The sequence below is a fragment of the Equus przewalskii genome, unplaced genomic scaffold (assembly GCF_037783145.1).
Source record: "Equus przewalskii isolate Varuska unplaced genomic scaffold, EquPr2 ChrUn-13, whole genome shotgun sequence".
Taxonomy (NCBI): Eukaryota; Metazoa; Chordata; class Mammalia; order Perissodactyla; family Equidae; genus Equus; species Equus przewalskii.
In genome coordinates this window covers 7,644,855-7,668,400 of record NW_027228750.1, presented here as the reverse complement: position 1 = coordinate 7,668,400, position 23,546 = coordinate 7,644,855, and the positions used below count along the sequence as shown (strand labels likewise).

Below are 23,546 nucleotides of genomic sequence, written 5' to 3'. Positions count from 1 at the left end.
GTATGTGAAACATGAATAGATTTTCATATCCTTCTATCCCAAAGGATTGGAGTAAAAGAAAATAAAGACCACTGGCTGAGTAGAATATTGTTGTGTACATTTTTCTTCTTCTTTTTATCAAAAGAACTTTATTCCTTTTGAATCAGCAATTTTGAATGCTAAATGTAAATTCTTAACTAAGAAATCAGAGTCCTTCCCCAAAATAATCTTAAACAGTTTGGTTAGTTATCCGACAAATGTTTACTGAGTGATTATTGGATGCCTGGAACTATTCTAGGAACTAGAGGTGGAGCAGTGAATAAAACTTATCCTTTATGCCAGTGGGGTTTGGTGGTCAGGGAGAGAAACAGTACACAAACAAATAAGTGAACAAGATAATTTTGGAGTTCACAAATGCCATGAAGAAGCTATAATAGGATGAATGATAGAGAGGGATGCAAGAGTTTAGATTGAGTGTTGAGGAAAAGCTCCCTGAGATGATAATATTTAATCTGAGACCCATATGACAAACAGCCAGTCACGTGACGACCTGCAAGAAGAGTGAACCAGGCTCCAGTTGGTGCAAAAGCCTTAAAGTGGGAAGCAGCTACTCATGTTTGAGAAGGCCGTTGTGGGAAGCTGAGAAGAGACTGGTAAATGAGGTTGGCAAGGGACAAATTGCCTAAGTCTATGGTGGAGGGTTTGGATTTTGTTCTTATAAGTACAAAAGGAAGACACAGAATCTCAGCCTACTTTTATAGATAAATACATGTAACTTGTGAATTTGAAGATGGTGTTACTAATGATACTGGCTTAAAACAAATCAGTAGCGTAACCAATAGTTTCTCTAGATATAGAAAATTACTAACTTTATGGTACATAAATTATATTTTTCCCAGGAGTCTATAGAGATAGAAATGAATTACTTTTAGTATTGCAAAGAGCCTAGTTAAAGTTGTATGATTCGCTTAATAAATTTATACAGGTGGAATATTATGTATCTTTGCTTTGACCAATAATTATATTGACTCAGATCTTTGAGACTAGTTACCAGAAATCATTATCATACATTGTGGTGATCTACAGGCCATTAATGAGATAAAACATTGTGCTTGCACCTCAAGGATCTAGCCTTGACTTACATTAGTTTTTATATCTGACAATTTGAGAGTTCCAATTAGCCATTATTATCTGATTAATGAAATGTCAATCCAGTTGGTAGACAGAATCTTTAAAGACAGTGGAATCCATGGAGAATAAAAGAGGTTTCTCATAGTAAGGTTGAGAACCACTGATAAATGTCCTGATCTCTAGAGGGACCTAGAGAGAGAAGGGAACTAATATTTTTTGAAGGTAGAACCCTTACATCCCGTTTAATTTGCACAGCAAATCTGTGAAATAGATATTGTCTATTTTTTTTTTTACAGATGATGAAACTCAAAGTAATTATATAATTTATGAAAATTCACAAGCTCTAATTATAGAGGATAATGCTGACAGCACACTTCCAGAAGAAGAAATTACTGCAGTACAAAGCACAAAATAGGTGATCAATTTAAAAAAACCAACAACTCCTGAATGGTTTAAAAAGTGCAGACATCTTGAAAGTATCAAAAGCCTGTCTTTATTTTTAAAAAATTGGGGATTGCTTCTTTTCAACTGGTAATATTAAAGGAAGACAGTGAGCAGGTAATTCACGACTCATGTGAGTTTACTTATCAGTCAAAGAAATGTTAATACCAATCTTTAGGCTTAACTTGCTTACATATATTATTCAGCCACGTGGAAAGTACAATTAGAGTAGAGCCAGAATCAGGTACTACAATGACTAAGAATGGCATTTGCAAACTCTTTTTTTTTTTTTTAGTTAAGAAGTTAAGGGGGAAAGGAGAGCAGTACTAAAAGTACTATTTTTTCTAAAGATCGTATACTCAATTTCCTATTTTTCATTGCTCCATATTTCACTGCCCTCAACATTCTAAACTGCTTAACAAATTTAGACTTCACTTTTCATCACTTCTGCTCACATAACTGATGTTTCTGAACATGCAGACATAATGGATAAGTGAATGATTGAATGAATGAGTGAATGAGTAGGTGAGTGACGGAAGACTGCCTCTATCCCTTAATCCTTTCTTAAGTGCAGTACACCATTTTTCTTCTAGATGAGTCCAGAAAATTCTTCAGAAATAATTTTCACTTATCTTTTTCTCTGCAAACCTCCCACCCCTCGCAGTGAGGTTTAAGTTACTTAAAATACATCACACACTAAAAATTCTGAGGAGAGAAATAAAGACCATAAACTTGGAAAGTGTAATTTTCACTTAGATTTTAACTGAGTAGTTCATGTTTTCAGCTTTTAAAAAAAAAATCTGCTTTAGACCATTGTGTTACTCACATTCAAGATATCCTGTTCTTTTGGTTCTGTTTGTATCTCTTAATTTCTTTTTTACCTGTTTGAAAACTTAACTGTAGTTTTCTGAAGTGAGATGGTGGAACAACAGTAGTCGCAATGTTTTTGTGGCTAACATGAATTGTCCGCCTAATCTCTGAGTTTTCAGTGACTTGGGGGCACGTGTTTGTTTCTGTCTTCTATTAGTGTATCAGGTGTGTGGTTTGTTGTTCAGAAATATGAACTGATAATTCTGGGGCATTTAATGGTCAGGGCTTAAAAAAACACATAATGGGATGTTTGTTTTTTCAACTAATGTTAATACCCAGGCGGAATAAGAGTGTGAGATCTCTGAACTGCATATTTATGAAGTTTCTAATCCTTCAAATGAATTAATATCTTAATAAATTTAAATCTAGATCCTTTTAAATGAATACGTAATAGGAATGTATAGCTAAAGGATGAGCATATGCAGATAATTGAGAGATTGAAAGAAACTGTTTTAATGGAAGGTTGTGAAACGGAAGGGATTATGATACAGGATTTACCATAGGGGAATGGATAACGTGGCAGTTGCTATGCTTGACTGTGGAAAAGAAATTTATTTTCACAAACAGAGAAATGAAATTGATGAAATGAGGGCTGTGAGGAGCTAAATTAATGTTGAACAGGTAGAAAGAACACGTTAGTTAGATATGGTGGCCTGCAGGAACCTTCAGAGAGGGTATGATAAATGTCACCATTTGTGGCAGTATTACTACTTCGTGAAGTATGGCATCTGTCTTGTTGGTTTGAGTTGGAAATGCAGTAAACCTAGATAGAATGAAAAGGATTGTTTTTGTGAAGAAGGAACATATTTAAAATTTATTTCTAGTTGTCTGAGACTAAGGTTATGATATGACAGGTCTGTAAAAGATAACTTTATGCAATATTTTGGTTCTTGGTGTCTTCAAAGTGCTCTTTTGGTTTTTTGGGGTTTTTTTTTTTTTTGCTAGATTTCTGTGTGACAGCTTTTAGACTGCTCTACTGTTGTATCCTGCTGTTCTCCATTCTAATCATATAATCCGTTTAGTAATGACATACATAACCCTCTGGTATGGAATTTTCATGCTTCAGAACATTGTTTTGCATATACAGTACAAATATCAATTTGCTCTATAGATTTATATGTCTAAAATTTGATGTGGGTGAAACTTTTATATATTTGAATTATTTAAGAATATCAGATTAAGAAAAACTATGGGCAAGTCACTTTGGAAGGTGAATCTTATGTCTCAGACCCACTTTTATTTCTTTGTTTAGATTATCAGATAGTAGATTATTTTGATGGTGTTTCTGTTACATGCAAATGATGTGTGAACTTAACTCAAAATTGATCAAGTCTTATACTCTTTTAAAAGAAAGTTCCTCTGCCTTTTGAATATTGAGTTTCACACTTAGGAGAAGTCCATTGTAAAACATCCCTTTAAATTTTAAATAAATGTTTAGTAACTCCTCACTATTACTCAAATCTCATAATTTTTACATTGGAATATGACAGCACTATAATTCAAGAACCAACCAAAATCTGCAGTTGAAATCATGGGTAGCATGGGTTTAGGTGATGTAGTCATTGTGTTCTTCCCATTACGCTTTAGACTTGGACTACTGTCGTCAATAGAACAAGCTTGAGAGTGTGTCACCACTCAGTGCCATCTGCTTGCATGTGTGTGTAAGCAATAGGCCTTAGACACTGGATATAAAGAATCATTGCTTTGTGGTATTCTTAGCTGGCTCTGCTTAGGTTCAAGTGTATTTGGCTGAGCTTGTGTCTACAGTGAATTGTCACAGTTTTGGTCTTTTGCAACCATAACACTTCCAAAACCATGTGTTTAATGTCTTCCTCATGTTGACATACTAAAGATGGACATGTGAAGTGTTTTTAGTAGTGAGGCGTATTTAATCAGTAAAATTTTAAAGTGATTTTTTAAAAATCCTTTAAAAAGAGCTAACTGTTCATATGAAGTATCAACCATGCCCTCCCCACCTTGTGGTTAATTTTCACAGTATGACTGTTTTTTTAGTCCTATAAACCAAAGTGTTTTTGCAGAAAATCAATCATATAATTACATTTGTCTGCACTATTTTAAAAAAGTGCTCTATTGTTAAGGGAGAAAAAGCAGATTATCGTTGTTTACATAGTATGATTTCAAGTCTTATTTTTACAAAATGTCTGTTCATATGTAGTATAGGCTGAAAGGAAAATATCAAAAGGACCAGAGTTATCTTAAAGTTGGATTGTAGGTAATTTTATTTTCCTCTTTAAACCTTTTATTTTCTGAATTTTGTACATTGTTCCTATATTTTATAACCAGAAAATGAAAGTTCTAAAATGAATTAATTATAGAATGTGAAATTAAATTTAATAAAACTTTTAAAGATGATTCTTAGTGGATAAAATGAGTTAAAGGCTTTACGAATAAATTAATAAACAGAATGCATTCTGAAATGGGATTATATGTAATGGGAAAATGTGTACTTTAAAACAAAAACAAGCAAAATTAGGTTTCCATTTTCTGAGTAAAGGGAGTGAGAAATGGGGAAAGTATTATACTGTTGATATCGTGACTTGTGATTCTTCTAACTTGGGTTTGCCTCATTGCATTCATTTATGTACTGTTTCATGGATAATTGTTTAATTACAAGATTTAAACTTATTTATGTAAATGATATGCCAAATCTTTCTTTGAATATTTGGTCATTTGATAATGTATTTGTGGGCAACAGGCAGAATACTCAGTGAAAGTTTGTATACTTACCAGATGTTACTTCTCCTCTTTATTTCTCAGTTTTTTCATCCGTAAAATGGAAAAAGAACAGTACTTGTTTCTTAGACTCGAGTATTAAATTTAATTATGCCTGGCACTTTAAAAAGCGCTTAAATGTTATCACCACGATTATTATTATTACTTCCACCAAAAGTTAGCATTGATATCTATAAAAAATTAGAGTAGGCGATCACTATGGACTGGAGCAGTATCTTATGCCTTCTATCCCATCTTGTGACCAATGCTGTGTATTCCCTTTAGTTAAGTGGGGCTAGTGTCTATGCACTTAGGTAGTTTCATTGTTTATGTATGCAATAAATCTTGGCGTTTGTGGTTTAATGTTTTAAACCCAGAGTATTTAACGTGGAAAATTTGTAATTTGGTGTAGGCAAAATTTTGAACCCTGGATATTTCAAGGCTGATGTGCCAAAAAAGTATCTTAACTAGAGAATTGAGTGTAGCTGACAGCATCTCAGTTATTATTACCCAGTCGTGACTTTTGTTCTCTACTTGCTTAATTTTCATCATGGGATTAAAAACTGTGTTCCTTTGTGAGTACTGGTGGTCTCAAAAAGCTAGTGGTTAATGCTGGTTTTTGCAGATTTAACTGAAGTGAGTTTATTTTAGTGGCAAAATTTATGAATATTCCTTATTTCTTTTATATTCTTCACAATGTTTTGTACCCGATAGAGATAATGCATAATTGGGTGTGTTTGATAGTTGGTGAAGAAATCTGAATCTTCAAGTGCCTAAAATGAAAAAGAGGAGTTTAGCAGTTATTCCTAGATTTCTGGCTCTTAGGTTATTTTTATTTTTATTACTTCAGTACATAATTTTTAAAATTTCTTAGACCACGCTAAAATATATCTGTCTGGATTTCATATTTCCATGTAGTGGTATGATGATATGTGTGCCTCATTTAGTAAAAGCCACTAGCCCCACCCATACACATATTGATTTTATTAGGTCTGCAGTGGTGCCAAGGAGTCTATAGCTCACTCCTCCAGGTGACCCCAGATGATTCTGATATAGCACTTTTTCAATTTCCTTTTCTCTGTATTTTCACTTTAGTATCATATTTAAAAAATAGTCTGTATTGTATTTTTAAAGCCTCAGGAGTGTAGGAGTAAATTTTATATTTAATAATGAAAATTGTTATGCCTTAACTTTTCATTGTATGTCCCTTTTTAATTAAATGTACATATATTACTTATTCAAACTCGAGTAATACCAAATTCATTGTAGAAAAAATGACAAAGTACCAATGAGGCAATGTTTCTCACCCTTTTTATCATCACTCCCTCCCTTGCCCCACCTTCTTAGATATTTTTTCCTAATTGTCCCCCTCATGAAATTTTAATACCACAGATATACTGTGTATTTGTTTATGTATTGTATGTTTATCTGTGCTTTATACGCTAAAAGAGTAAGATTTTCTTTTGCCCCTGAAGAGCCAATTTTCACCCCTTGGGTGCAATATTGCCCCTGTTGAGAATGCATATATAAACTAAAAGAAAAAGCACCCTTAATTTTACCCTCCAAACTAACATTTTGGTATACATCTTTCCCAATGGTTTTCAGTGCATATGTATTTTTTCTTTAAGAAAAATGAGATCGTATGCATAATATTTAATGCTCCCTTTTTAATATTTATTGTGAATTTTTCATGAAAAATGAATATATTTTAATAGTATATCTAATGGATAAATAGTATCAATACATACTATTCCATTATGTGGACTTGCCATCATTTCTTTAAATGATTCCCTGTAGTTTTCTGTTTTTTATTATAAAAGCTTTGCTTTGAATATCATTGTAGTTGAATTTTCCCATGCAGTCTTAATTATTTCCTTAGGATAAATTCCAAGAAGTGGAATTATTCTGTACATTTTAATATTTTTGGTGTGTGTAACTTAGAAAGTGAAAGTCCCTTTCCCCAAAGGCAGCCACCATTAAGGTGTGTATTTGTCGAGGTTTTTCCTGTGTGTGTCCTAACATAAATAGTTTTATTTAGCTGTCTATCTTTTAAAAAAGAAGAATAGATTGAACCTTAACTAAGACAGCTTGCTTTTTTGCCTAAGGTATTTTGGTCACCTTTTCATACCACTATATGTAGTTCTACCTCATTCTTCTTAACAATATCCTGCTGTATTAATGGACAATAATTTATCCATTCTTCTGTTGACGGACCTTTTGTTTCCTGGTTTTTTGTTGTTTTGGCATACATCTTAGTTTGCTTGTATTTTTCTGTATCATAAATTCCCATTTGTGGTGGAATTGGTGAATCATTTAAGAATTGAAAGTACTTTATATAGTTGAGTCTTTTTTTTTAGGCTTTCTCTTTATCTTTCCTTTATTTGCCTGCTCTGATGTTGGTACTAGATTTTAATTACTTTAACTTTAACTTTATGGTGTACTTTTATATCTTGAAATATAAAATGTTCTATTAAATAGGCAATGTACCTGTATATTTTTCAGATTACAAGTTACAGTTTGTTTGCCTAGGTTTGTTTTTTTTTTAAAGACAAGTGGGTGTATTTTAACTAGTCTAGAATAATACAGATTTTTGAGGATTTACGTTTTCACACTTGAGAACTTTTAGTGCCTGGCAGTAATTCAGAACTCTGAAAGCACCTCTAAGTTGCAAAGTGAACAAACACACTGTTGAGCTGTGAGCTTTCTGGGAATACCGGAACCACAACATTTCTGTCAAATGTGCCTTTTAATCTTTGCTTTATTGATTGAAGTATCTTAGACATAATACTCTCTCCGCTATCTTTTATTCCTTTTGAAAGGAGATATATTCTCTCTCTCTTTTTCACATTTCTGGTAATGTACTTAATTTAGATATCTCATACCATGCTGTTTCTGCTTATTTTTGTAGTCTTCCTGTAGTTATGTATTGTCTTCAGAATTATTCATTTTTATGAGGTTTAGTGTCTGATAAAGTTAAAAGTAGATCAGATAGATACTATGTTAGGTAACACTTTTGTGAAGCAGTGCTCGACTTTTTACAGAATCTTAATTTGATTAATGTTTTTGCTGGATCCAAGCAGATTTCTTTATGGGAAAACACTAAACATTGCAAAGGAATTATGCTTTGGTTTTCAAAGTAGAAATATTTTTAGTTTTTTTTTTTTTAAAAAGCACTAGTTTTTTCTGCAGCAGTTTCTCTTTTAAATTTAAATGAAACTGCTCACACCATTCCTAAAATCTTTAAATGTTGATTCTGGCCCTACTAACTGTGATACTGTCTGTGAGCTAACTTTCTGTTTTAGGACACACTCTCGAGTGAGATTTTCAAATGCTCTTTGTGTTCTGGAAGAGTTAGTTTACCTTTGTACTGAAACATTTCTCCTGAGAGTACTGTGCTCGCCACTAGAATGAAGATTAATCACAATAAATGATATTCAATACATAGGCAGTTCAGACAAGACTTCTCAGTGTAGCCTCTCTTGCAGCTGAGTTGTCATCACAGCTCGCTTAGGCTCGTTACAGAAGGTCACCTTGCTGTGGGTCATGGTTCTACATCCAGCAAAGTGAAAAACCACATGTTTTCCCTCATGGCAGTAGTCTTTTTTTGCATGGTATGTTTAAAAAAATTAACATCTCAAATGTGATTTTTGTCTCTTGAATTCTTTGGTGTAAGATTTAACTTAAACCACTCTGAATGCACATGAGGCTGGGTCCTTTACTCAGAATCACAGCAGCAAGCAGATGACAACCCCATGCTTGAGCCTTAACTCATTATCACTTCAGACCTCTGGCCAAGCTTGTGTGATGGCTTGGAGACTGCCCTGCCACTCCCGTTGCCCACTTCTTTGTTTTCTGAAGCCTGAAGCCATATCAGAAACTTCAGATTCATTTAAATGAATAGTCCATATAAGGAAGATTTTTGATTTTAACTAAATATTATGTGAGATTATAAATGATTATAAAAATTAGAATATGTGATAGACATTGTATTTGTAAAACTTCAAAATATTTCCATTTCATTATTTCTCATTGTTTAAAATATTTTCCCCTCACATAAATGATAAATTAGAACTAGTAAGGCTTTAATTAGTAATAGCCATCTGGTGGCAAAGATTCTTTAATAGGTGTGTTAGAGTGTACCTCTCCATTGCGCACAGAAGGTGGGAGATTTTATATTTTGTGCTCTGACGAAAAGTAAACTGCTTTTCAGGAAAACCTTGAGTAATTTTTACTAGGTCTTTATATAATTATTTTCCTATTCAAAGTATAATTAAAGTAATCCTTGAACATCCTTTTAGTCACACTGTTTTTTAAAAATTCATTAATTTTTAATACATTATACAAAGAAATACATTATAAAAAGAAATACGAGTAATAAAAACTACAGATCAAGGAAAAAATACAGATGAAGTAAAAATAGTAGTTATCAGTTTGCTATGTATCCCTACAGAAATTTCCTGTGTGAACATACAAACATGCATATATAGAAATACTTAGTTTTGTTTTCATACCTTTTTTTTTTAAGTTTTCAGATATAGAGGTGAGACATGAAGACTAGAAATGTTCTTTACTAGCATGCTGTGGTACTAAATAAAAATTTATTTAAAATTTAAAATTTATTTAAAATATTTATTTAAAAATGTGGTACTAAAAGAAAAAGACAAGTTTTGTCAAGTTCCCCCATCTCTACCCTTTCTCCTCCCCTCACCTGTACTCTTTTCTTTTAATCACTACTCTTCTTGAAAGGAGAGTAGTGTGATGGGTCTCAACCCTGGCTTGGGTCATACATTAGAATCAACTGAGGAGCTTTGAGAAATATCCACAACCTGGCTTCACCATCCGGGGATTCTTATTTAATTGGTCTTGATGAGGCAAGACATGTGGGAGGAGAACATGCTTTATCTTAGCCTGCGTATAGAAGCTTGCCTGAGCTTCTGAGTTCACCTGTGGTTTGGGGGAAGTCAATGAGTGAACCCAAGGGGGCATATTCCTCAGTTTCCTGCCTTTAAGAAGGGAGATAAGCATAGGTCTTCATAATACCTCAAGTTCTCCAAGGAATGCATAGCCACCAACTTCCTCATTTATTCCAGTATTGGTTCACCTGCAGAGTTTGTAATACTTTATTTCTAAGGAAAATCAACATCATTTATGCAATGCAGATTAGATAGACAAGGAGATAAAGTGATAAAGCAGTATGGTGTTGTGGTTAACCACACAGATGCTAAAGCCAAACTGCCTGGGTTGTAATCCTGGTTCTGTTAATTTATGTCTATTAAGCTTAGGCAAGTTTGTTTTAGCCTCTCTGCCTCATCTATAAAATGGGGATAATAGTCTCCACCTCATAGGAATGTTGTGAGGCTTAAAAATATTAATACATGTAAAGTGCTCAAAACAGTATTTTATACATGGTAAGTACTCAATAAATAATAGTTACAATTAATTTATTCCTTTTCTTGTACCCTCTTTTCTAAAATTTCCTACCCTTTTCTTGCCCATTCCTCCTGAAGATAAGTTAGTGCTTTCTCTGATAAACTAGAGTAGGGGTCAGCAAACGTTTTGCTGTAATGGGCCAGATAATAAATGTTTTAGGTGTTTATGGCCATATGGTCTCTGTTGCAATACTCAATTCTGCTTTTGTAGGGTAAAAGCAGCCATAGGCCATATGTAAACAAATGAGCATTGTCTGTGTCCCCTTTATTTATGGACACTGAAATTTGAATTTCATATAATTTTCATGTGTCACAAGGTATTTTTTCTTTGCATTTTTTTTTAAAGATTGGCACCTGAGCTAACATCTCTTGCCAATCTTCTTTTTTTTCCCCTTCTTCTCCTGGAATCCCTTCAGTACATAGTTGTATATTCTAGTTGTAAGGTTCTTCTGGTTGTGCACTTTTTTCCTTTTGATTTAAAAAATCATTTGGGAATGTGAAAACCATTCTTAGTTTACAGGTCACACAAAAATAGGCAGTGGACCAGATTTGGCCTGCAGGTCATAGTTTGCTGATCCCTTAACTCTAGAGTAAGGGAACCGGCACATTCTGACAGCTGTTTTAGACACTCTTTCTTTCTGAAGCATGCCTTCATTTTATTTCCCTGTACTTTGGAGGAATCTATAAAATTAGTTTTGTTGCCATCAGGTTTAGAATTCAAAAATTCTGCTCACAGCTTTCATCTTAAACTGTTAGCACATGTGTGAAACAGTGACCTCTCCTCAAACAGTGACATATATAACTGTATTTAGGGTTGTTTGGTTGCAAGCAACAGAAACAGACTTTGTCTTGTTCTCAGCACGAGTATATAGTAGGTGTTTGTATTAGATAGGGTTCTCCAAAGAAACAGACCAGTAGGATGCACACGCACATGCACACACACACATTATACATTTACATTTTATATATAGATATATGTATGTGTGTACATTTATATATATAGAGAGAGAGAGAGAGAGAGAGGGGTGCAGAATTTCTTCAGTGAAACCTCAGTTTTTTCCCTAAGGGCTTTCAGCTGATTGGATGAGCCCTCCCACGTTATTGATAATTTCCTTAACTTAAAGTCAACTGATTGTAGATGTTAACCACATTTACAAAATACCTTCACAGCAGCACCTAGATTAGTGTTTGTTTGAATAACTGGGTACTAAAGCCTAGCCAAGTTGACACATACAACTAACCATCACATAGTTTAGTAAATATTTTTCCAATGAAAGGATGAACAAATGGCTGAAATGGTTAAGAAGAAAAAAGATGTTTATTTGAAGGTTGTTGAATAACAGAATTTAACAAATGAGCATTCAAGCCTCAGGAAGCCCCAAGAAGCACCAGGGCAGTTTGCAGGCATCAGGACCTAGGTAGCAGAAATACACAGTCTTTAGTATACCAGAGTCAGAATGAATCAGCTCTAACCATTTTCTCTCTTCACATCATTATGCTCAAGATTCAGCTTCTTAGGACATTCAGCCTGATTGACCTAGCTTGAATTTGGGTGAGATTTCTCCCTTGCCCGTGGAGGGTGGGACATCTTGATTGACATTCCCACCAAAACTTCATTAAGGGAGACAAGGCTTATTTCCCAATAGAGAGTCAGGATGCTTTTACCAAAAGAAGGAGGGAGGGATGCTAGACATGCAAAAGTAACAGATGTCCACTTCACCAACTCCTGGTAACTGCCCACGTAGAGGGACAGCTGGTGAGGCTGACATGGACCAGGGCCAGATCATGGAGAACTTTACACACCCTAATAATGAGCTTGGGCCTTATCTTCTAGAATAATAAACCTTTTTGGGGTCATAGACCCTGCTGAGAATTTGAGATTTTTGGACCAAATTTTGGGCCCTCCTCTTCTCTCCAGAAAATTATACTTTAAAAGAGGTTTGTTTTTATTTTGCATAGCAAACAATTTGTTTCAAGAGATTCTTGTACCTTCTAAAGTACATCCATGGTTGGTGGGAAGAAGGGCTAGTCTCTTAACCTAAAGGGTTAAGAACTCATAGGAAGAGGGTGGTATATGCTACTTAAGGATTTTAGACAGGGGAACCACAGTAGAGTTTCATCTTAACTAAGTCATTAAGTTGTATTGGAGGGTGGATTCGAGGGTTGTAAGTCTGGAGACTGAAAAACAATCGCAATATTCTATCTCCTTTCTTGGCTTCTGATATTTGCATTTTCTTGATTCTCCTTAATCTCTGATTTCTCTTAGAAGGATTTGGGTAAAAGATGATGAGAGCCTTCATTAACACAGTGGTAGTAGGGATGAAAAGGATAAACAATTTTAAGAAATATTTAGGAGAGAAAATTCACAAAACTAGCTTGGCTGTTGATTGTATATAGGGAACAGAGTCAGGTATGGTTTGTACTGCATGACAGAATTACAGAGGGAATTAGTAGAGGGAAAATGGAAGGGTTGCCCTTAAATGTGAGGAGGGACAACTTCATCCTCTGAGTAGGACTTGAGGAAAAAAGATGTTGGTGACTGGATTTGATAAATTTTTCAAAGAGGGGAAGGAAGGAGGGAAGAAGTGGAGCAAAGATTGGTAAAAGGATTGATGTGTAGTACTGAGGGCCCACATGAAGTTTCAGACTAGGAATTTGTAGTCGTGACGTTACTTGCTTAGTGGTATTTTCTCCAGCAATGGAGAAAGGTTTTAAGATTCATTCATGGTTGATGTATTCTGGCTGATTTAGAGGGAAACACAGGAATACGTGGAGTAGAGGGGGCTAGCAAAGAATAACTCAAAGATGGTAATGATAAAGAGCAAAATTTATAGAGTCCTTATTCTGTCCTAGACATATTTACAAGTGTTCTTTAAAAATACTGACTCATTTACTCAACCCTGTGAAGTAGGCACTATTATCCCCATGATGAAACTGAGGCACAGAGGGGTTAAGAGATTGCCTATCATTACTGAGTAAGTAAGTGGCAGAGCTGGACTTCAAACCCAGGAAGTTAGGTTTCAAAGTCTATGTTTAGCTACTAAGCTACACTGACGATTACCGTTGGAGCCGGAGTTTAGGAGGGAAAGAGAGGAAATGATAAGCTGGGAGGCGATGAAGGGATCAAAGTATGTGAAGTTTCAATGAAGTGGGAAACCTGTGCTGTGGGATTTTCCTCAAATTACACACACACACACGGCCAGGTATTGAAAAAAAGGAAATTAATTTAGACTATTACTAATAGTTCTTAATGATCAGGAACTTTTTTCATGAGTCCTATTAGGACTGCACAGTTCTTTTGCTCCATTTTCGTGTGTTGATCCTAAAGTATTCTTGTAAAAGTGAACCTTTCTGTTTCCTTTTGTATGTTCCACCATCCTAGTTGTGACGGAACCCCTAGTAAACGACCAGATTTTTCCTACTCTTTCTCTTTTCTCTCATAACATATTAATTTGGCAAGCTGTTTCATTTTAGTGTGTTTGTATCCACTAGTAGCCTTCTGCCCATGTAGTCAGGGGTCCTTGCTGGTTAGAGCTAGAGATGTTATGTAATTTGGAGAGACAGCATGTGTCTCTATCTTTAGTTCTCCATCAGATTTCCCTTTCTTTCCTTTTTTTTTTAAACTTGGTGCCCAATTTGTAGATAAATTTCAGCAAATGCAGACTAAGAGAATAAAAAATGAGTGCATCTCCCAGAGTGGAGCCACCTTCTCAACACAGAATTAGCTTGCTTTTCAGAAAATGTTTGGCTTTTTCCAACAGTTTTTGTTACCCAGTGGCTATACGATTGATAAATTAATCAAACTAACACTTTGAGAAAAGGAGTTATAGTATTTTTTTTTCATGTTAAATTTGGGTAACTGGTTTTATTTTCCTTTAGCTACTGTTGCCTCATATCCTTGGTAGATAAACATAATAGGTATTTGTGATATTAGGGACCAGTATAATATTCTTTTTCTGTATTAATCTAGATATCAAGGTCGGTTTGAGTTTGCTGTGCTCAGTATGCCTTATGGATTGATTTGGGCTAATATTTCAATTATTTGGTCCTGTCCAGTTAACGGCATTGCTAGAAACGGGGCTGTAGACCGAATACATGTTAAGATTATAGCTTCTAGAAAATATAATCATAGCTGTTTAATTGTAGTATCTCACTTTGACTCTTAGGGCTTTAGTAATACTTAAGGTATCTGTTGTATTCAGGTGGTTTTTGATTTGACTGTAAATACTTTTTCCGAGTTAACAAGCTTAGTCCAAATCTAGGCCTCAAAGTAAGCTGTTGATATGGTTGTAGAGAATTTTAATACTTATTTCTTATTGATTGATGTCTTTTAACTAATGTGGAGTTATTTAAATTGGTAAATCGTTTGTTATACTGTAACAGCAAAAGATTGTGGCAATTAATTTTTGAAGAACCTTGAGATTATGTGAGTCCAAAAGTGTTAGACTCAAGTACAGTGTTAAGAGTGATAATTTCGTCATTTGTTTGTATGTAGCATTTTCAAATTTCACAATTTGTTTATGCTATTGCTGTGTTACTTCATACACGCCAAAGGATTAAGATGGGTAAACCCATCTTACTGAGAAATTTCTCCTTATCAGTGTGAATGTGTGTGAATGTTGTAGATAACAGTATCAGTCTTTTAGTCTGCACTGTATTGCGAATTCTACTCTTCAGTGAAAATAACTGGTATACTTGGTGTCTAGAACTAATTCTACATGGAAAGCCCTCTGTAATCATTTTATTTTCAAATGTTTTATAACACAGTCACTGCTCAACTGTGATATAGTTTCCATTTATTTGTCTTTTGTGTGTATGGTTGCTTAGAAGTTTTATCATACATCCTGGGAATATTTCTTTCTTGACAGTTTAAAGATTGTTCCCATATTCCCCCATTTTATTTTTGTAATTTTAATTATTTTATTAAATGTTATTTCTTTGTAGCCCTTTTAGTATCTGTAAATGTTTTCATGTTTGTGAGTCTTGGTCACTTCCCTTCAACATATTGATGTCAAATTCAAGATTTTGAGGTTTTCCTCTCATACCATATTGTTTAGATAAAAGAAAGATACAATTCATTCAGACATAACTTTAAAAAAATAGAGTTAGATACTGTTATTAAAAAACTATTTTCCAGAATTAATATTCTTTCTAGTCAGAATTTTTCCAGCAGAAATGCTGTACTCAAAAGTAATTCTCATAGTTAAAAGTATTTTAAAGCTTTGATCAGAATTGCATTTTCAAAGAGACTCTTATAATATGTTGGTTTCTGCACATATGCAACCTCATTATGTATAGACCTTGTACTGATGTATATACATAAGTAAAAGTGGGAGTAGGAAAAGTGGAATTGGTGGGGTCAGGTCCTGTGGCCAAGCAGTTAAGTTTGTGCACTCCGCTTCAGTGGCCCAGGGTTCCCTGGTTCTGATCCTGGGCGCAGACCTACACACTGCTCATCAGGCCTTGCTGTGGTGACATCCCACATAGAAGAACTAGAACGACTTACAACTAGGATATACAACTATGTACTGGGGCTTTAGGGAGGGGAAAAAAAAGAGGAAGATTGGCAACAGATGTTAGCTCAGGACCAATCTTCCTCACCAAAAAAATCATACTTTAAAAAAGGAAAAGAAAAGAAAGGTGGAAGTGGGATTAGTTGTTTATGTTGATGAAAGTGGGTGGACCTGGATGATTACAAATATTTCCTGGTTATTATTTCTGCCAACAAACAGTATTTCAAGTGTTTAATGTACTCCTACTCTGCAGCAAGTACTCGAGCACATTTTCAACCACAGTGACTGTAGACTTAAAGTCATTGGAATGGGCTTTCCTTAAAATAATTCATCCACTGTGAACAAAGAAACCTACTGAAACAAGGCTTAATTTTGAACTTAAAAAAATTAGAAGCCAGTATTAGAATGAGTATATGTAGGATATGTTATCTCAGCCCTTCATCTGTTACCCTATTTTGTTTATGTGGTCTTCTGGTCATTAACTACTTTTTATCAGGTTCCTAGTAGTTGAATATGGAAAGAAAATGAGATGAAACACATCTGGAAAATTTGCCCTTTTCTTGGATTTTGTTTTTGTTTTGCTTTGACTATAGAAAATGAAGTCTGATAAACACAATTTAGGAAGACAGAATAGAGTTTAAGAATAGGTTAAGAATGTGGGCACTGCAGTCAATATAGGCAACGTGCCTATATTCTGATCCAGCTATGCAAATTACTATCTGTGACCTGTGGTTAAATAGTTTTCTTAGACTCACTTTCTTTAGCTATAAAATATGAATGATAATAATACTCCTGCCTTATGGTCATGAAAACCAAATGGTATGGTCCATATAAAATGCCTAGCACAGAATATTAGATATTATCGTTGCTTTATTATCCCTTCTTTTCTGTACGTCAGAACTTTGCTGCTGATTCTGACTTTATTTTTGAAGTTACGGTTTGGTTTCCATTGAATTTTTAGCAGGCAGTTTAGTGTTTAAAAGAATATTTAGTACATTATTCCTGTTAGCTAGAATAAGCTAAAGATGCAAAAGAATGAATGTTGTCTTAGATTCTTAAGACTTGAGGAACCTGTCTGAATGCTTTTACTCACTTGATTAACCTTTATGCCATTCAGAATATGAGACCAGTTTGTGCTGGTGGCCATTCCTCTGTTAGAAAGCCTCAAAAAAGAATCACTGGAGTGTTCATTGATGTCATTAGGACTATTAGGAAAAATATTTGTTGTAACTATGAAGAACCAGAGAACTCTTGTTTATGCTTATTTTAACAGTGAAAACTTGGTTTTGGTTTAGAATTCTTCTAACAGTATATGAGTAATATTATTTGTAGAATGCTTTTTGAAAACTTCTATAAACTTTGTCTCATTTGATCTTCACAATTCTGTGAAAAAGGTAGGACAGATGGAATCATTCCTACTTTTAAAGATGAGAAATCTGCGCTTTGAAGAAGTTCAGTGACTTGCCCAGAGATAAATAGCTAGTTATGCCTGCTATCTCTTATGTTACTTTTCATTCTACTGTATCAAAGAGCTTCTATGTAGAATCAATTCCCCCTATCTGATCAGCCTATAATTTCCAGGATGCAAAACGCAAATTTTTGAAATTACAGGCTTTTCATATTTGTCAGAAGTAAGTACCTTTTGTTTGATTTTTTTTTCAAGTTAGAGGAACAGATAATCAAGGTCTGCTATGGTATATTACTCTTAATTTTAATCTTATTTGTAGCTTTAGAAATACTTGATTCAGAAGTATGTCCTTAAAATTCGTTTGGTGCTAGAAAGTTATTTTAATAAGTTAATTGACTCTAAATATAATTTTGATTTAAAGGCCATTATGGAAAAATTTTTCCTCTGATTCTTACGATATTCATAGTCAAACTGCCCCATTTCAAAAGAAAAATGACTTGACATTTAGCAGTCATTTAAAAAACTAGTATGCTTTATTTGCATTGTGTAAATACCTGTGGGAAGTTACATATATTTTTTTTAATTTGGGACTTTTTTTGTGCAAAAAGTTCAGTTCAAGTATTTTTAAAATCTCTAGTCTTGTATTCATGAGCTCTGTGCTAGTCGCTGTGAAGGAATACAAAATAGTCCTTACCTTGCTTTCAATAAAGTTGACATTGATAGAGACGGCAAAGCTAGTTATGAGACAATCACACTAGAGGTTGCCAAACTACAGTCTAAGGTCTGTTTTTGTACTGCTCTCAAGCTAACAGTGGCTTTTGCTTTTGTTGTTTAAAAAACAAACAAACAAAAAATAGAGGAAGATATGTAACAGGCCATGTGTGCCCCACAAAGCATAAAATATTTACTCTCTGGCTCTTTGTAGAAAAAGTTTGAGAGGAGGAATTATAGAAATATGTATCACATAACACGTACCAGAGACATTAGGGAAGGCAGATTGAAACCAAAATGAGATATTCTTTCACACCCAAGAGGATAACTGCATTCAAAAATGGACAATAAGAAGTGTTGGCAAGGATGTGGAGAGATTGGAACTCTCATACATTGCTGGTGGGAATGTAAAGTGGTGTAGCTGCTGTAGAAAATATTTTGGCAGTTCCTCAAAAAGTTAAACATAGAGTTGCCATGTGACCCAGTAATTCCACTCCTACGTATATACCCAAGGGAAAACATATTTTCACATAAAAACTTGTACATTATGTTCATAACAATGTCCATCAATGATGAATGGATAAACAAAATGTGGTGTAGCCATACAACGGAATATTATTCAGCCATAAAAAGAAATGAAGAACTGATACATGGTACAACATGGATGTACCTTGAAAAACATTATTGTAAGTGAAAAGAAGCCAGACACAAAAGGTCACATACTCTCTTATTCCATTTATAGAAATGTCTAGAATAGTCAAATCCATAGAGATAGAAAATAGATTAGTGTTTGCCAGAGGACAGGGAAGGGCGAATTGGGGAATGACTGCTGATGGTATGGAGTTTCTTTTTAGGGGAATGAAAATGTTCTGGGAATTAGATAGTGGTGATGGTTGTACAGCCTTGTGAATATAATTTAAACCATTGAACTGTACACTTTAAAATGATGAATTTTATGGTATTTGAATTATGTCTCAACAGAAGAAAATATAACCAGAGACTAAGTCGTTTTTATGAAAGAAGTAATGAGAGGTCAGGTAAAGAAGAGACCAGAGGCATGAATGTAGCTTTGAAGTTGGGACTTGAAATGTACCACCGAAGGACATGAAGGATTTGGATAGAAAAGGAAGTGGGTATGGCATTGCAGATCTTAGGAAGGCGTATAAACCAAGATAGTGGTGTTTGACAGAAGAGGAAGAAGTGGGAAGACATAAGAGGAAGAAAGACGAGCTGAGTCTCTTTTTTTCATGGGGCTTCTAAACTGGCATATTTAACTGATTTGGCCTGCGAAGGATCATGTTTTGCACTATCATTTTCATGAAATATGTTGTATATTCTTCTAGCCTAAGGCAGGAATTTTTTATTCCAGCCAGGAAGCAGAAGCCTTAAGGGCTGTCTGCCACAGTACTTTTAACAGTTACTATAAGGATTCTAGTTCTCAGTGGTATATGTTTTGAGGAATTTCTTACCATATTTTTTATTTTGTTTTCTTTTTAACCAATTTTAACTCATACAAAGTATCTGATTTTTTTTGTTTTCATTTAGAACAAAAATGCTTAATAATACTGTTTTATACTTGCCACTGTATATAGTTCTTTCATGTGTATTGCCTCATTTAATCCTCTTTCCATACCTGTGAGATAGTTGGTATCGTTCTCATTTTAAAGATGAAAGAGGCCATATAATAGAGTGACTTGGAGCCAGGGTCGGAGCCCTGGAGGTGGGAGGCCTGGGTTCAAATCCTGGTTTTTCCATTTACTAATTGTGTGTGAGTTTTTTAACCTCTCTAGGTTATATGTGTGTAAAGTGATGATTATGATATCATAGAATTGTATTTAAATTAGTTCACAAAGGTAAAATTCTTAGAATCATGCTGGGCACATAGTAAGCCCTCAATAAGTGCTGTGTTGTTAGATCATGAGAATTGAGTAAGGTTAAAAAGTTCAGTCTTCTAGCTGATATTTGGTAGAGCCAGCACTCAGTTACAGGTGTTCTGAAGCCAAGTCCTGTTTTCTTTTGCTTTTACCAGATTTTATTATATGCTTATTTATTTATTTAGTGGGTATACCTTTATAAAATTTCATTTAAGTGGAGACCAGACAATAAATCAGATATTAACAGAATAAGAGACCTTCTAACTTCCTTACAACAGAACTTTTATTCCTAAACCCACTCTTTTCCTTTAATCCACCGATACCCAATCCTTAGCAGTTTACAAACCGAATTATCAACTATGAAGGGAAAAATGACAAAGGAGAACATAGATTTAACATAATTAACAAAAATTAATTTATGGTAAACAATTAAAAGCAGATAACACCTGGGGGGAAAACCTGGAATAATGAAAAGAGTAGTTGTCCTTAATAAACAATCAGAACAGATTGATTGACAGGAAAAACAATTTATTTCAAAGGCAAATGACAAAAGAATTAGGCAGTTTACAGAAGAAAAAAGATGTGACTGATAAATATTTGAAAAACAGTTTAACCTCACCAGTTAATCAGAAATTTAAATGAAAGGATAATACAGTTTTGGTGATAACAGTTGGCAAAATAAGAACATTTAAGTTGAAATAAGAAAATTTAAGTTGAAACTGTGCTCCTAGGGATATGGTGAAATGAGATTCACATACTCCTGATGGAAATGTCAGTTGATAAAACTATCATTCTCCACGAAGAAACTTAAAAATGTTCTTAACCTTTGATCTAGTAATGATTCATCTGAGACTGTAACCCAAAGAAAAAGATGACTATAAAAATTTATGTACAAAGATTCATTATAGCATTATCTATAATAATAGAGAACATTTGAACATATCTAGCAAAAAGGATAGATATTGTACTTTATTGAAATACTTGTTAAAGAGTTTCATTAAAAATTTTAATGACCTGGGGAAAAGATGATGAGATAATGTTTGGAGGGGGGAAAAAAAGCAAGATTCAGAATTGCAACACTATAACCTCTAGGGTCAAGTGGTAAAGCTAGTCTTGAGAATAGTTCATTCTATTGGACCAGTATCTCTTAATGTTTGATGTATGTACTGAACTCGACTGTAAAAATAAAATAAACAAAACCCCTCTTGAACCCAAATCCTCTTTTCCTTGTAGTGCTGAGCACCCCATTTCTCTATTCTTTAAGCAAAGTCCTCAGAAAGATTTTCTATAATGCTATTTCCAATTTTCTAACCTTCTAGTCTTTCCTGAACCTGATCAGGCTTTTGTCCCTACGTTATCCAACTGAAATAGCTCAAGTCTCCAGTGACCTCCAGTGGTCATTTCTCAGGCCTCATCTCACTTGACTTGCCAGTAGCATTTAACACTTGATCACTTCCTATTCTCTGAAATATTTTCTTCTCTTCCTTCTAAGAAACTGCACATGTGGTTTTCTCCACCTCCCTGGCTGCTGCTACTTTTCCTTCTTTGCTGGCTCCTCTACTAGCTATGATTTTTTTTAAGTTAATATGGTAAATTATATTAATTTTTTTTAAAGTTCTAGTAACATAGACATAACTTAAAATTTACTCTTGTGACCGTTTATAATTGTACAGTTCAGTGGCATTAAGTACATGCACATCTTTGTGAAACTGTTACCACTATCCATCTCCAGAATTTTTTTCATCTTTCCAAATTGAAACTCTGTGCCTATTAAATACTAACTCACCATTCCTCCCTCCCCCCAGGTCCTGGCAATCACCATTCTACTTTCTGTCTATGAATTTGACTATTGAGTACTCTAGGTTACTTCATATATGTGGAATCATACAGTATTTGTCCTTTTGTGACTGGCATATTTCACCAGATGTAATGTTCTCAGGGTTTGTTCGTGTTGTAGCATGTGTCAGAATTTCCTCCCTTTTTGAAGCTGAATAATATTTCATTGTGTGAATATACCACATTTTGTTTATCCATTCACCTGTTGATGGACACTTGGGTTGCCTTCACTTTTGGCCTATTGTGAATAATGCTGCTGTGAACATGGATGTACTATAAATATCTGTTTGAGTCCCTGCTTTCAGTTCTCTTGGATACGTATGCAGAAGTGGAATTGGTGGATCATACGGTAATTTTATTTTTAATAATTTTTTGAGAAGCCATCATACTGTTTTTCATAGTGGCTGCACCATTTTACATTCCCACCTGCGGTGCACCAGGCTTCCAGTTTCCCATCCTTGCCAACATTTGTTATTTTCTTGCTTTTTGTTTGTAGCCATCCTAATGGATATGAAGTGGTATCTCATTGTAGTTTTTATTTGTATTTTCCTAATGATTAGTAATGTGGAGCATCTTTTCATATGCTTATTGGTCATTTGTATATCTTTGGAGAAATATCTATTCAAGTCCAAGTCCTGTGCCCTTTTTTTTTTTTTTTTTGGCTGAGGAAGATTCACCCTGAGCTAACATCTGTGCCAGTCTTCCTCTATTTTGTGTTTGGGTTGCCACTGGAGCATGGCTACCAATGAATGATGTAGGTCTGCTATTGGGAACCAAACCCAGGCTACCAAAGCAGAGCATGCTGAACTTAACCACTAGGCCATGGGGCCAGCCCCTTTCCCCATTTTTTAATTGGGTTGCTTGGTTTTTTTGTTGTTGAGTTGTAGGAGTTCTTTATATATTTTGGATATTAACACTTTATCAGATATATGATTTGAAAATATTTTCTCCCATTCCTTCAGTTGACATTTTACACTATTGGTTTTGTCCTTTGATGCACAGAAGTTTAAAATTTTGATGTAGTCCAATTTATCTATCTTTTTCTTTTGTTGCCTGTGTTTTTGATGTCATATACAAGAAATCATTGCCAAATCCAATGTCACGAAGCTTTCCGCTATGTTTTCTTCTGAGAGTTTTGTATTTTAGCTCGTGTATTTAGGTCTTTGATCCATTTTGATTTAATTTTTTTGTATGGTGTTAGGTAAGGATCCGACTTACTTCTTTTGCGTGTGAGTATCCAGTTTTCCCAGCACCATTTGTTGAAAAGACTGTCCTTTCCTCATTGAATGGTCTTGGCACCCTTGTCGAAAATTATTTGACCATTTATATAAGGGTTTATTTTTGGGCTCTATATTCTGCAAATTTTGGTATATTGTGTTTTCATTTTTATCCTGTTCAAAATACTGATTTTCCTTTTGATTTCTTATTTGAATCATGCTTTATTTAGAGCTATGTTATTTAATTTCCAGATATTTGGAGATTTTCTTTTTTCTTTCTTTCTTTTTTTTTTTTTTTTTTACTGAGAAAGATTTGTCCTGAACTAATGTTGTTCCCAATCTTCTTCTTTTTGTATGTGAGCCACTGCCACATCATGGCCACTGACAGACAAGTGGTGTAGGTC

General features: G+C 34.4%; 1 protein-coding gene and 1 long non-coding RNA gene across 31 annotated transcripts in view; one reads left to right on the top strand and one right to left on the bottom strand.

Annotated features, from left to right (window-relative positions):
• The window catches only part of RAP1A (RAP1A, member of RAS oncogene family), a 76,839-nt gene that overhangs the window by 10,661 nt on the left and 42,632 nt on the right, over window positions 1-23,546 (top strand). For 7 of the 30 annotated variants that reach the window (XM_070608009.1, XM_070608005.1, XM_070607989.1 and 4 more), the window contains exon 3: window positions 1,407-1,525. The exons of 15 other annotated variants lie outside the window; for them this stretch is intronic. Coding sequence is in view for 4 of the 15 variants with exons in the window: in XM_070607989.1 (XP_070464090.1) it covers window positions 1,470-1,525 (56 nt within the window). In the remaining 11 variants the exon portion in view is untranslated. Of the gene's footprint in view, window positions 1-513; window positions 633-1,406; window positions 1,669-23,546 lie in introns of all 30 variants that reach the window. 8 more of the 30 variants (XM_070608003.1, XM_070608008.1, XM_070608000.1 and 5 more) reach the window with 3 other exon arrangements.
• On the bottom strand, window positions 11,883-20,030 carry LOC139081635 (uncharacterized). Its single transcript, XR_011536789.1, has 2 exons — window positions 19,849-20,030; window positions 11,883-11,997 (listed from the first exon to the last, which is right to left on the bottom strand). It is a non-coding gene; the product is annotated as an uncharacterized lncRNA (long non-coding RNA).